We start from the raw sequence: 14,839 nt of genomic DNA on the forward strand, positions 1-14,839 counted from the left end.
CACTTTATTAGCTAAATTGGGGGAAAGAATCCAGGCACATCATTGAGATTTAAATGAATATTTTTTTTCTTTGTGAAAAGCACTGAAAGAGTTACTGACCTAACACAAACTGATTGTGAGAACCCTGTAGCTAATGGCTTTAAAAGAAAATGTAATTATGATTTAATAATTGACAAATTAAGCCTAGGGAGCTTAAATTTTTTTTGGCAATGGCCACGAGCCATAAAATCAGTTTTTCAAACAGCTGCATGTCTAAAAGAGGTAATTACATTCTCAGTAAACACATATAAAACTTAAGCAAACACGCCCAGCAGACGGCTGCGGATTAGGGGTGAGATGGAGATGTCATTCCATCCTCACAACGGCACAGCTGGAAGATAAATCAAGAAAATACAGCTGGCAATAGGTCCTTTCAATAAAAAGTCTCAAAATAAATGTTCACTGTGCAGAAGTTACTAGTTGTCCAGCATTCAGAGCCCAAAGACAAACTGTTCGCATCTCAAAAGTAATTTCATGTCATAATGAATTTAGATATCTGCCAATGGATTGGAGATAATTTTACTTGTTTACTGTAAAATATAATTCCACTTGTTTAAGGACGTTTCTTGAAACAAATAGCAATAACTTGAAATAAGTCAATCACTATACTTGTTTCAAGATAATGTGGACATGTAATGATATATTGGCATTGGCTAACATCCAAGCCAGGTTTCGAGGGTAGAAGGACACTGTTACCTCAAGAAATATTTTCCCCCTCTGTCCAATGAGACACTTGACAATTCCAGTCTTATTAGGCTTCATGGAGCCAATGTTCTGTCATTACATTAAGAGACCACTGGCTTCAAGTTGAGTGAAACTTTATATTTCCCTTCTGTCTGAGCTCTTTTCAACACACACTAATGACCTCAATGAACAACAGAGAGGGAGAGAGAGAGGGAGTAGTGCCGGAGACACAGAAACCAAACGTAATGTGTAAAATGTGTAAAATGTGTAAAATGTGTAATGTGATTAGTTGAGTCCCCAACCAAGGCCTGCAGTGAAAGGCAAAGGCAAAGATCATAAGACACATTATGAGACACCCGGTCACGATGTGAAAGAACATCTGAGTTCTCAGCTGCCGCCATTCATTTTCATAATGACAGTGAATGCAGTTGAAAGGAGTGGGATTTCTCAATGGCATTAAGCTCTCTTCTTTCAACTTTGATTAGATGACTTGCAGAAGATGAAGCGAAATCATTTAGAGAGGGAGAAGTGTGTCATGAGATAATGGCTCTACAGGTTGAACATGTTGAAGACACTGGCTCTGACTGAAGCTGATGAAACACAGCAACAACCTGAGAAATCCAGGTGTGTGTGTGTGTGTGTGTGTGTGCGGATGTGCATGTGTGTGTGCGCACGTGTTGTGTGTGTTTGCTCATATGCAAGCATGAATGCGGTACGTGACTTGTGTGAATGTGATATGCGATTTGTGTGCATGCTTATTTGTGTGTGTGTGTGTGTGTGCATGAATGTGCATCTGCAAGGATTTGTCTGTGTGTGTGCACACATGCGCGCGTGTGCCTGCCAAAGATCTCAGTTTCTTTGTGTTTCATGTCTGGCATCTCTGTCTTAGTGACAGCGTTTCACATTGAGGTGGCATGCCTTGTCTTGGGAGACAAAACTAACAGGGCTAAATGTCTCCAGTAAAGACCTTGTCCTAGCATGTTTAGTCATATGAATGTCAAAAACTGATTGCTGTTGGATAAGTAACTGTCAGATGTTGACATGATAACAACGCCACCATTACAAAATAATGCTTACATTGCAAATTGTCACCCTTTGAACTCATAAGCATGCCATAAGAATGTCTTGAGTTGCGCTTAACTTCGATACAAAAGCAAAATCCCAAATCCAAGCAGCACTAAAAAGCAATATGAACTAATGTGAGGGACCAAGTAGATCATCTGGAGATTCAAGTTATAGCTCTGAAAGTACTGATTCCTTCAAAAATGTCTTTTAAAACTTTATGAATGTTCTCTGTGCCCTGACCAAAACAAAACATGATGACAGGTGCCAGTTTACGACATCCCTCTGTTTATCTCTGAGTCTCCTCAGTTTCCCCTGACAATGAGAGACACACAGAGAGAGAGAGAGAGAGAGAGAGACAGAGAGGGAGAGAGAGAGAGAGAGTGCGCGCAGGGGACCAGGAGTGTGTTTAGGAGGAAGATGGCTGTCAGTAGCTGTCAATCGTCAGCTTTTTGATGCCATCGTCTTGGCACAGGCCTGTCTGTCTCACAGTGTGACTGCTATCAAAGACTCACTCACAGCAGAGACAGGCGCCAGGGTGGAAACACGAGGAAATCCACACATTCTCTCATTTACACCTGGCATATAAAGTTTGTGAAATCTGGGTCTGTGAATTTTGATGGATCCTATCATTCTCACCTGGCCTTGAAGCAATAAACATGTTGAAATGATCTGACAGTACTGAGTGCGCGCTGCACATCATCGACAAATGTTTGGAAGGAAGCCTGGCTCAGATTGCATTCTATAACATTCTTTTACCTTTTATTTTGTTCATTTAGGTTACATTAGGTTACATTGCATTATGTTGCATTCATTTTATCAGTAAATGTACCATGTGTAGGAAATGTACTGTTGTGAAATTAGCTGTGATTTTAATGCCATGGGAAAACAACATGACCGTTACCACTACAAACAATAGTTCTAATGATCTGCTTTGTTTGCTTTCCCTTGGTCAAATTTAGCAGTTCTCAGACTTGATTGCAAGTGAAAAATCCTTCTGCAATAAATGGTTGACTGGTAAGTCATGCATCAAAAGCAGATGGGAGGGAAAATATGTCGATAGAAAGCGGTGCTGTAATATATTTCCAATGGTCGATATCACGATTGATTGGGCAATGATCTATTTGAGGAAAATCCTGCACTGGTTGCCTTTATTTTATTATTATTGCCTGGTACAGAACATTTTGAAGACCGAATGTCGCTGTACACTGCCTTTGTGATAACATCCATCTGTCCTCCTGTCCTTGTTTGGGTGTCTGCCACATTAGTCTGCCTTTCATCCTGTCCAAGACAGATCACTCAGATAGTGCTGGCCTGCAGTTCCCACACCACACCTCTGTATCGGTCCAGGACAGCATCAGGATGACTGTGTCCAGATGACCAGATCACCACTGGGCCCTGGAGGGAAGGGAGGGATTTGTACTGCCAAAGTTGTGTTTCCATTATCCCATGGTCCTAGATCCTGCCATGGGCTGCTCACTCTGTCCGTTTGGCAGGTTAGCATACAGACACATCAGCGAACGCAGATGGGATCCCTACGCAAGCACACAACTCAATCTCTGTCTGTCTCCGCCTGTAGAAGATGTGTAGCTGCCTTCGGGAAGTCCTGTCAGCGCTTACCATTTGGCCTTGAACCTGTGCTAAACTATTGAGTTCATCATGCATAAAACATTAAAGATGTACATCCAAAAGGCTGTGGCTGTCTGTTTATTGGCACTCACAGCTCCATAAACCATTCTCATCCCTTCCGGGATGAGACACACATGCTCTACAGTACTGTTGATGGCGTTTAACACAGAATATAAACCATAAAACACAATAATAAACATAAGCGGAGCAAATAAATCGGATTCATAATAACCCTGAGGTGGGATTTATGTAAGCAAAGATAGAGTCTTTGTAGTAATTGATGGTACAAGCTCTATCAAGGCACCAGCGAGACACTAATATAGTCTTATAAACACACCAGCAGCACTCTGAAGTAGCTACATCTCTCCTCTTTGGCTGGCCTAAGTGCTTAAGTAATGTATTGCTTTCATAAGTGTGCAACTTCGTAGCACTTTCTTCGGTGGAAATATGTCTCCATCCTCTGGGCAGTGTGATTAAGAATAAAATACAAAGAGCATTACCATGGAATAAATTCAAATAACGACATAAAGCAGGAAAGAGTTAGCTGTGCCGAGCTGAGCGGGCGGAAAGGCCCCAGTGACGACGGCAGGGAGCTCTGGAGGTATCCATCACCAGCACACACTGTCCCCCTGGCACCCGGGCTAATGTATCACCTCTGGATTACAGTAATATCTGTCTGATGGATGTTTTCTGAGTGGCGCGGGCCACGTGTGCCCGAGACAGGGGCCTCAATCGCTGGGTATAGCTGTGAGGAGATGGGGCCTCTGCTCCTGGAGGTCCATTATACGTCTATTCTCTTCCCCTTGAGCTCCAGCCCTAAATTCTATACCTCCTCCTAGTCTATTCATCTGTCCTTCTTCCTCTCTGTCTCTGTGTGTGTGTGTGTGTGTGTGTGTGTGTGTGTACATGCATGCATGCCTGCTTGCATGTGTTAGTCACAGGTCTCCACTGAGAGGCCGACTGCCATCCTGGGGCGATGCCTGGGTTCCTCCAGTCAACTTTACTGCCTTCATTTGGCCTGATGAATGGCTAGCTGCCTTATCAGTCCCTCTGCCTGCAATCTCAAGTGGTTCCCTAGAGCCTCACACTGCCTGCAGCTTCGCTCGCTCTCTCTCGCGCACACACACACACACACACCACACTCTGTCTTTCTCTCTCTATCTCTCTCTATCTCTCTCTCTCTCTCTCTCTCTCTCTCTCATACACAGACATACATACCACACACTCACAAACACATACAAAACAAAACAGAGACATACAATTACATACAGATAATCCTATTCTGTATGTACAGTTCACACACGACATGCACATGAACAAAAACAATGCACCAATTGTAGCAGCCAAAAACTCTGCAGAGCCCAAACACACACACACACACACACACACACACACACACACACACACACACTTTACACACACACACTTTACACAAGGCACACAAACATACGCACACGTCAGCTAGCAAATCCATCATCTTTATTTCTTCCCCAATGTGCTCATATTTTTCTTGTGGCTGCACCGTGCTCACAAAAATATTTATTTTTGCTGATATATTTTTTTTCTGAGAGAAACACAAAAGAAATCACACCTCTCTTTCTCCCTGGCTCATGCCAAAATAATCAATGCTTTCCAGAGAGGGACTTGTGGCGCGACATGCGTGGAGGGAAGGCAGAAGGATGCAGACATAGCTCCAGGGCTCTGGTTGTAGATAATAAGTGAGGAGCAGTCCTTGGGTATGTTTTACAGCTATCAAGACTCATCATATTTGACATGCATTCTGGTGTTTACACAGTCTCCTCCGTAAAATCCTCTCCAGCTATAGAAGGGAACAGGGTGCAGGGAGCACACACAACGCAGCACGTACACATTCTGCACACAGAAGTGCTTAGAAAAGAGAAGCCAGTTGTTGTCTTTGCTTTCTCTCTCTCTTTTCTCCATGTCCCATCTCTTATCCACGGCACAATTGGCGGCGTTAGCACCTGTCAGCTGACTGACTTCTTGTTCCCGGTGGCTTATGAAAAAATCATGGCTGCTGGGCTTCAGAGGCTGCTTTCCCATCAATATGAATTCACCATGGTCTTCATGCAACATTAGGCCAGGCCCTGTTTTCATACAGCAAGCCACACGCTCCTTCGTCTCTAATACACAAGAGGAAATGAAAAGAGTAAATAGTCCTTTTAGAATGTTACATTCGATCATGGGTGGAACCAAGTCGCTTATGAAAGGGACCAATATGCTAGGCTCTCAAAAGCACATTGCTTTCCATCCCCAGGCATTACGGCACTGTGCTCTGTGTTCCTTATTAGTGTGTCCTCTTCTACTGTAAATGAAACAATGCAATATTCAGCACAACCGTGCCAGGGTTGCCCTCCATTGTTTTAATCCACATAATTTATTTTTGTCTTAGCACCACGGCAGTGCGGCAGTATGGCAGATTCATGTGCGAGGATTAGGCATGTAGGGAACTGAATAGCTCAAACAACTGGATGGACAATTGCAACTCACTGTTTATTTATGTTTTTTTAATTATCATATGCACATTTTTCATTATATTTTTTGAATTGTCATATTCTAATTTTTATTCATTTGAAGAATAAAAAAAAATCAACTTAATTATTAGTTGAAGAATAAATAGGGAAAATACTGTTGTCTGTCCCTTTAATCCCTCTAAATACATGCAACAGTCAAACAATGGAACACGGTCAAAGTTGCTCAGCTGAAACACTGGTTTCAACCAGCTAATGATATAATGACTTCGTAAAACAAAGTGTTTTGCCTTCATTTTACATCTGCTTGGCTGGACCTGCTGCGGACCCTCTCCTTTTCTCGCCCTCTCTATCTCTCTTAGCCTTTAAAACACGCTGAAAGTCAATTATCTACACCACTTCTCCCTGACATCATCGCGCTAATACAAGCTGCTCTTGACCTTATGTTTGTGTGTCTTGAGCGGATGGGAGCGCGGTGCCTCTCCCTGATTGGATTAACTTCAGATGTGGTGTGTGTCCGGGTCTATTACACTGGCTGCACTGTGATATCTAACCCCCGAGCCCGTCCCCTCCCCTCCAGCCACCCCTCGATGTGCCACTGTCCCACCCCTCTCCTCCTTTACACCTCCCCGAAGGCCTGCTATCCCTACACGCCATCCCCCGACACCCTACATACAAACTAGCACACACGCAGCATTGTCACGGACACTCACACACACACACACACACACACACACATATCCCTCTGCTCAAACCTCCCAACAGTCATATCCAGTGAGTCTCCTCCGCAGTGATGGGACGCCTGAAGAAACCCTCCATCTTTCCGTCCACACCCTCCGTCTCTCTCTGTTCCGTCTGTCCGAGTCCAGAGGGGTCATCTCAGACGGAGAGCTTATAATCAACTCAATTAAGTGAGTCCAATTGCCATGGCAAATTGGTCTGGGTTATAACATTATCATTAGCTCTTCAAGTGTGGTCATAATGGGACACAGCAGTCAGATGAGAGAGACGGCGGGAGAGGGCAGGAGGATAGAGTGGAAGACTGAGATCCTCTATGCGGAGCTGAGCAAACTCTGGGCAAATAAGGATACGAGGGTCTTTTACTCCAAATCTTGCCGCACACAAGGTAGAGATTTGTGTCTTCGTCATTCATATACGCATATACGCCATATGGGATACAATATACTCTAAGTAGAGGAGAAAGGCAGTTCAAATATTGGTATTCAGTAGAGCTACAAAGAGAGAGCATCCCTCCTCTGTGGGGAGATACCAGACATGACTGACAACCACTGTGAGGTGTTGGGAGCGACTCCAGAGCGTACATGCCAGCCAGGGTATTGCCAGTCAGAGACTAAGGCAGCTGGGAGATTCGCTGGCTTAAAAACCAATGGTTCACCCACTAATTGTTCCTGAGGATGTGACATTTGTCTTTTTTTTTGCAGCTTGCTCAAGGTGTCAACGCCTTTCGTATACCCAAGGTTTTTCGCTGTGGCTCACGTGCCCCGGAGCTCCCCGTTTGATCTTTTTGAGGACTGTCAACTTATTGCGTGACTCCATGGAAATTGAATTCTGTATTTATTTACATGCTAGGTTAATAGAATAGATGCCTAGGTGATTTGAAAGTCAAACAACCACACCTGCCACTCAAGCCTGTTTTTTTGCCAAAGCAGATCCTCTGTTTTGTTCTGTGGGGGTTGAATATACAAAGAGAGGATGATAATGAATTGAATTGGCTTATCCTCAACATTCCCCTCCAAAATACACCATTCTTTAATACAGCTGGCAATAAATCCAGATTTCCATGATTGAAAAGCAGAGTTTTTGGAAATATTTTGTTATATCCTAATCTACATTCTGCAACTGTCTGAGTGGCCTAGATAAACTGAGGTTCTTTGTGTGTGTGTGTGTGTGTGTGTGTGTGCGCGCGCACATGTGAGCGTTGAGAAACACTTGAGTTTGGTCTTGCACAGCTGCACAGTGGCCCAGTTTAAGTAAATCAACGTCAATGCATCTGCAATTGTGTGTGTGTGTGTGTGTGTGTGTGTGTGTTGGTGTGTGCGCACGCGTGAAAGCGTATTCCGGAAGCTTTAAACAGACTTGTCATGTTGGGAGACGTTGCTGTCAAACGGAGGACAAATCTGAGGGTGTCAATTGAATGCCAAGAAATGTCTGTCAATCGTCTTGACATTGGTCTCTCCATTGTGATTAGCATCACTTAACATTCATGCATGCAGACCTATCTGACTGCTGAGCCGGTGCCAAAGCTGACTGCTGTTAATACAATGCATCACAAGCAGCCTCCCTACGATAAACACAAGGGTGATGTAACAGCCATGTGGCATTACAGGCGTGTCAATGTGTGAAGCCCTATGTACTTTGTGATGGTGTCACAGGTCAATTCAACAAGGGCAAAGCGATATTACTTCCCAGACTGGGGAGAGAAGGCCCGGCGCTCTTGGTGCCGTGATGCCGACGCTTGCCTAGGGAAGACTGTGGATTAGCTAAACAACACTGCCACTTGCTGGTCACAGACAGGTACTGAACAACAGGGGAAAACACAGCTGAAATGCATCTATTTGACCTGGCAGGGATAAAGGCTAACTTATTTGCCTGGGACATTGACCTGATTAATTGATTTCAGGATGTTTGTACTTGTCTTTATAATGAATGTTTGAATACAAGATGCAGACCATCAAGGACAGAAGTTTAGATGGGCTAGACTTTAAAGCTGCTACCACGCACACGCCTACATTTCTTCTCTGCACCATTTGCAAAATTTAAAAGCCTCTTTCAGATGTACTGTGTGCGTTCCCTCCCACTACACTAAATGCATCAAAACAGGAACCTCTTGAATTATTTTGTTTCATATTAGCAGTTGTACGTGTCAGTTTTGTTTTCTTGTTTCTCTACCACATAGGTTTTTTTTTTTTTTACCTCAGAGAGAGTGTGTGAATGTGTATCATTGTGGCGCTCTGACAGTCACGGCCGGGAGGAGGAAGAGTGGTGTGCTCGCTGCAGATGGCAGCACACATTTTTTCATTCCTTAAACAGACACAAAAAGCAGCTGAGGGACCAGGGCCTGTCTGTAGAATGTGCCGGGGAAGAGTAGGTACTTGGCACAAGTAGCAGAAACAATTAGCGTCACATAAGCAGAGGCCCGAAGCAGCGGGAGAGAAAGAGAGAGAGAGAGAGAGAGAGAGAGAGAGAGAGAGAGAGAGGATAGTGGAAAAACACGGCATCTCATTTTCACTGAGAGGACCTAAGCCGAGCTGTGCGCACACTCTGAGGCATCCCCTTCCTTTCCTCGTCACAACTCAAACATTTTTTTCAGAGACAGTTCATGTCACGGCTCATTTAATTGATGCGTTCTTGTAGGCAGTGTGTTTTTGTTTGTATCTGTGCATTCTTAATTAGGGAATTGACAGAGGAAGCTGCGTGTCCTTGGAGAGACCTCCCGTCCCACTCGCATCCCCAAATTTCCTTTTTGAACATTCCTGGCTAACGTCTTCCCTGCTCCGTTTTTGCAGAAGCAGTTATGAGACGAGATGATCTAAACAAGTGTGGCTCATGAAACACTTTTTTTTTTTTTTTTAGAACCAGTCATGCTATGAAAAACATTGCTGATTGAACTTTACCTGCTTCACATTGCAAGAACGCTTAAGGAAAAAAATACAAAGTTGTTTTTTTCAACTGTGAACAATACCAAGCTAAGAAATTAACACCATATGAGAGAAGGAATTTGAAATAGGATATTTCTTTTACATTGCATATCGATATTAGCTGATCTGCTGGATCCATCAAGGGCTGGGAGAAAGCCCATGCCATCAACGAGGGCCCGCTGACAGTAGATTGATGGAGGAGAGGGATGAAGTGAAGGTTGAGACTGGTGAGAGGGAGAAGAGGCTGGAGGCCTTGGAGCGTCTCAGCGGCCAGCTGGAGGAAGCAGCGTGATCATCGTCAGGGAGAAACAAGCATCTCCCTCAGACTCAGATCCATCCAAGAGAAGATGCATTTCAGGATGGAGTCTCAGGTGGAGATTCACAGGCAGCTGCCAACGAGCTGAAGGAACTTTACAAACTCATCCAGTTCAACCAGCGAAGAATAATTATTCCAGAGCACAATGTGAGAGTATCCTCTGCCTTGGAGAAGTAGATTATTAATCATCATTAATCAGAAATGATCACTGGTTAGGTATATATTATGCATTCATTTTATAACAACAAATACTGCAATATACTGCATTAAAGGATCAATCACCAACAAACAGAAGTATTAAAGCAAGTATCTTGGTCATATTTTGTCCTCTATATGCTCCCACTAGCTCAGTAATAGATTTATTTCTTTTGCTATGCTGATTATCCACAGCTCCATAGTATTTGTTTGTAAAAAAACAAGTGGCTTTGATACTCTTAAAGATTGTGTAGCATAGATGGTTGGCTCAAAACTTAATGATGATAAATCTGATGTTATTATATATTTAACCGGTCAAATTCAGTTTTAAAATTCATGTTAGTCTTGGTAACCTGGCAACAAATGTCAACCAGGCTGCCATAAATGGAAATGAGCATGAGTCATTTTTGTTTCTGGTCTGAAATTTCAGAGTCAGGGTTGTTCTGTACTGTTCCTACCATTTGAAAAATATCTAAAATTAGGTCATTTTTATATTTTTCTAATATTATTTTTCACTTGGAGAAAGTTCATGGTTTCTTTCAATGTCATGATTTTATTTAATGCTGTATTGTGTGTTATTGTCCCAGTCACACACACTTTTCACAATTTTCATCTTCAAGTAGGCAGGAGAGTTTATATAACTCCCATTATAACTTACAAAAAAATACCCAGTTTTTGATTGCTTTTAAAGCAATTTCTGTAAGTTCTGCTGTGATAATGCTTCTAAAATGTTTTATAGGATTACAATAGGTCTTTTTTGTAAAGGCTGATTTTCATTTTTGTATTTTGATTATGCCTGTATTTAATTTTTAATGTCAGTTCTCACAATATTGCTAATGTTGACTTGCTGATATTGCCTTACCTGCCTTGTCTTTACATATTGAAGATGACAGTGGAAGTAAATTTCTAATTTTATTGTGACATCCTCTATGGTTTTATTTATGCTTAAAATGTTTTCAAAGTAATCAAATGAATAGAATAATAACAATCACCTCATGTTCTCCACTTCTAACCAGTAGTTAACTGTTAGGCCTATGTCAGAATAACTGAGGATGGTCTAACTATAATAGCTGGTGTCACTCTATTTCAATAAGCATAACATCACAAGAAGTCTGCCTTGCTCTGCCACTAGGAGACAGTGTTGTATGCCCAATGACACGCCAATATACTGACACTACACTACCAAGCACATAGCTCAAAAAATACCTCAGTGATAGGCTGTAAAGTGCAGGATGACACAACATTCACTGCATCTAAATGAAAATAAATAATATTATGTGGCCCCCAAACACATTTGAATTGTTTCATGATGGTCTATAGGCCAATTGTCAGCCAATGTGAAGCCAGCTGCCAGAAATTTGGGATTCATTTTTGAGTGCACTCCTTCAGTTGAGAACCATTTCCAAAATTAAGCTATTTTTATCATTTAGTAATCTGGAGAAAGTCATTCATGCTTTTATCTCCTCACATTCAGACTACTGTAACTCCTCTGACATCAAACACAAGGCTCTCTCACATCTCCAGCTTTTTGAAAGTGCAGCTGCTAGGATTTTAACTGGCACAAACAGCTGAAATCACATCACTCTTATCACTGGCTTCTCTTCACTGGTTACCTGTTTCAATTGATTTTAAGATTTTACTCATCACACTGTAAGCTCCGGCTGCATCTGGATACAACTTGCCAATAGTAAGCCTGATGGAATGTACACGACGAGGAAAAAAACGTCTTGTGAAATATAGAAATGTTTCAGAGCATGTTCAGGTTTTACATCTTTATTGTGTTTTTTTTGCTCAGGAATACTGAGTAATATGTTGAGTAATATGGGGAGGCCAGACCAACAAGTACAGATAAAACAGTTCAAATAAAGTGGGTTTGTTTGCTTAACAGATGATTGAATAGCTGATTGCTGGCAGGCTGTGTACTAAATTTTAAGATTTAGGGGCTTAATTTGACCTGGCTATTTGATGACCAGTTGCGAAAATGCAGTCATCTATGTCTTTTGTAATATTTCCCATGGTTTTGAAATACTCAGCAGCAACAAATGTCCAAATGAATAAACTTAACAAAAATGCCCCTTCTTTTGCAATATAATAGAACAATCAATAAGTTGCTCCTCCTTCTCAAAGGTTACGCAAAACAAACACAGAATGATACAATCGGACATTCCTGCCTTCCTGCACAAATAGAACTGGCCCAGTTATATTCAAGTTCTCACTGTACACGCTGTTCAACCTTTGCTTTAACGAAGCCCAGAGAAGCTAACAGTATGGCTGCAGATATCAAAATGCTTTTCTGCATTGGACTCGCTTTTGTGCTGACAGGTAAGAGATTTTTTGTGTGTAATCTGGTAGGTTTAAGGGATTTCTGGGGATGGTGGTAACGGTAGTTGCTCTTCTGCTCCTCGTGGGACAGATATGGGCAAGTCTGCCTTCATTGGGAAGAGCCACAGTGGAGGTAAAGATGATCCTGTGCTGCAGTATGTGGTTAACAACTCACTGAGGGAGCATCCAGTCCTCACCAAACTCAAACTGGTAAGAGAACCGGAGAACCACCGCTGGCTAAACGAGAGCTGTTTCTAGATGAGGAACAGACAAAAACGTGCACATTTACCTTACACACACAGCTCTGCTGAGAAAGGACAAATACTTACCAAACCTTTAGATAGTAGATGTGAATGTTGTCACTGCTCTGCAAGGCCTTGGTTTACAGTGTGCATAGTCTCAGGATCTGAGCAGTACACCTTTTGACCACTAGAGGATAGCACAGTGCAGGAGAACACTACACAGCTACATGCTACTAATGTTGTGCTATGTTGTATAACCCTGCAGTTCCACAATAAAATTAAGAGTATATTGGTATTCAGACCTAGTATTCTCTCTAAATGCATCAATGTGACAACATATATATTGTTTGATGTTTTTTTTCTTTTTCAGAAAACTCTTGAGGATCCATGGAGTATCATGCTTGTTGCCAGTGAACAAGCCCAGCTTATGGCAAATCTTATTAAACTGATCAACGGCACTAAAGCAATTGAAATAGGTGAGATGTGATGTGAGCCCCACATAACACACTGAAATAAATGGGAGGAATGCAAATACTGAATCCAGTACCACAATATACATACACAATAGACATTCCTATCTTTTACATAATAAAATAATATTGAAAGACAGCAAAGCATGATTCAAAAGTGATTAAATTAACTCTTTTTACTGTGCAGGAATGTACACAGGGTATAACGCACTGAGCATGGCCTTGGCCATGCCAGAGAACGGACGAGTGGTAGCTTGTGAAATAGAAGACACCTACGTGAACATTTCCAAACCATTTTTTGAAGAGGTGAGCCCACATTAGGTTCTGTAATTTTTTTATACACCCTGACCCACATTCACACTGATAAAACTGTATTATTCACAATGTTTTTATTTGCTTATCCTAGTTTTAATCTCTCCTCCATAATGTCACAGTTTACATTAGACTGCTGTACAGTGTCCAGTTCTTGGCTCTTATACAACTTTTGAACTTGGTCTTTTGCAAGTTCAGAAAGATTGATTGTTGCTGCTGTCAGAGCAAAAACCGTGCCGTATACAGCATACAGTATATCTACCATCTGTCAGTAGGTCTTCTCAAAATGCTGTGGGCTGGAGAGTAAAAAGGTGTCTGCTCAGGAAAGTGTGTCAAGTAAAGATGCAAAGCCAAGCAGCAGAATCAATCCTCCTTTTGGCCTTACCTAATGTTCTTTTTAAAAGTCAATAAAAAGAGTAAAACCTCTAGGAACCATACAAATTCCCTGCATAACTCTCAATCCATATAATTTAACCTTTTCTATAGGCTGGAGTTGAAAATAAGATAGATGTACGACTTCAAACAGCCACGAGAACACTGAGTAAGTGCTTTTACAAATCTCAATCCTGATTTCTAATGAAAATGGATTCATCACTTGTGTAATTTTATTTTTTGTCTCCTTCTCATCAGATGAGCTGATAGAGGCTGGAGAAGCTGGGACCTACGACTTTGTATTCATCGACGCTGATAAATTGAACTATGACAGATACTATGAGAAGTCTCTTGAGCTCATAAGAAAAGGGGGAATCATTGCTATTGACAATGTAAGTATCATCTATACAAACCAATGGAGCACTTTGGAAACTATTGTTGAAAATGATGTGGCATTAGAGGGCATCTGGCATGTCTTAACTGTGTGTGTAATGAAAAAAGAGACGCTTGAAATCTGTCAATGTCCCTATTTCCAGGTGCTGTGGAGCGGTCGGGTCGTGGATCCTGCTCCTGAGGACCTGACCTCCAGGAGTTTGGACACACTCAATAAGAAGCTGCACAAGGACCAGAGGATTGATCTGAGCATGCTCACTGTGGGTGATGGGCTGACCCTGGCCATTAAGCGCTAAAATCACTCAAAGGACTTAGATATACAGTATATTGGTCTTAATGTTGCGTTCATTTTGATAACAAATGTAAGCACGTAATATACATCCCTTGCACCTTTTTGCTGATGTCATTCAAAACAAGTCATGCCTGAAAGAGATAGCTTTATAATACATTAAATGTATACGATGTGTGTGTGTATTTGAGTAATAACATGAAAATAAAACTGTCCCAAACACCAAGACGTTCAGCAAGACAATGTCATATTAATAATGTTATTTAATTGTATTATGCATAAGGTGTTTTGGTGTTCAGCTACAAAGATCAAACAGTTTATGGTTTTATTTCAGCAGCTGATATGAAACCTTACAACTTCATCAAC

The 14,839-nt window shown here is 41.8% G+C and overlaps 1 protein-coding gene across 1 annotated transcript; it reads left to right on the forward strand.

Annotated features, from left to right (window-relative positions):
* The first annotated feature begins 12,340 nt into the window (after positions 1 to 12,340).
* Positions 12,341 to 14,480, forward strand: comtd1a (catechol-O-methyltransferase domain containing 1a). Its single transcript, XM_078288881.1, has 7 exons — positions 12,341 to 12,395; positions 12,487 to 12,605; positions 13,008 to 13,113; positions 13,295 to 13,413; positions 13,906 to 13,960; positions 14,050 to 14,183; positions 14,328 to 14,480. The coding sequence occupies exons 1-7, from the start codon at positions 12,341 to 12,343 to the stop codon at positions 14,478 to 14,480; spliced, it is 741 nt and encodes a 246-aa protein (XP_078145007.1).
* Positions 14,481 to 14,839: the final 359 nt, after the last annotated feature.

This window comes from Centroberyx gerrardi, chromosome 15 (assembly GCF_048128805.1).
Source record: "Centroberyx gerrardi isolate f3 chromosome 15, fCenGer3.hap1.cur.20231027, whole genome shotgun sequence".
NCBI classification, from domain to species: Eukaryota; Metazoa; Chordata; class Actinopteri; order Beryciformes; family Berycidae; genus Centroberyx; species Centroberyx gerrardi.

Excerpts from the sequence above, each read along its gene's own strand:
- comtd1a (XM_078288881.1), top strand. The coding sequence starts at position 12,341 with ATGGCTGCAGATATCAAAATGCTTTTCTGCATTGGACTCGCTTTTGTG. Across the intron at positions 13,114-13,294 it reads CACTAAAGCAATTGAAATAG|GAATGTACACAGGGTATAAC; the intron begins GTGAGATGTGAT and ends TTTACTGTGCAG. Across the intron at positions 13,414-13,905 it reads CCAAACCATTTTTTGAAGAG|GCTGGAGTTGAAAATAAGAT; the intron begins GTGAGCCCACAT and ends CCTTTTCTATAG.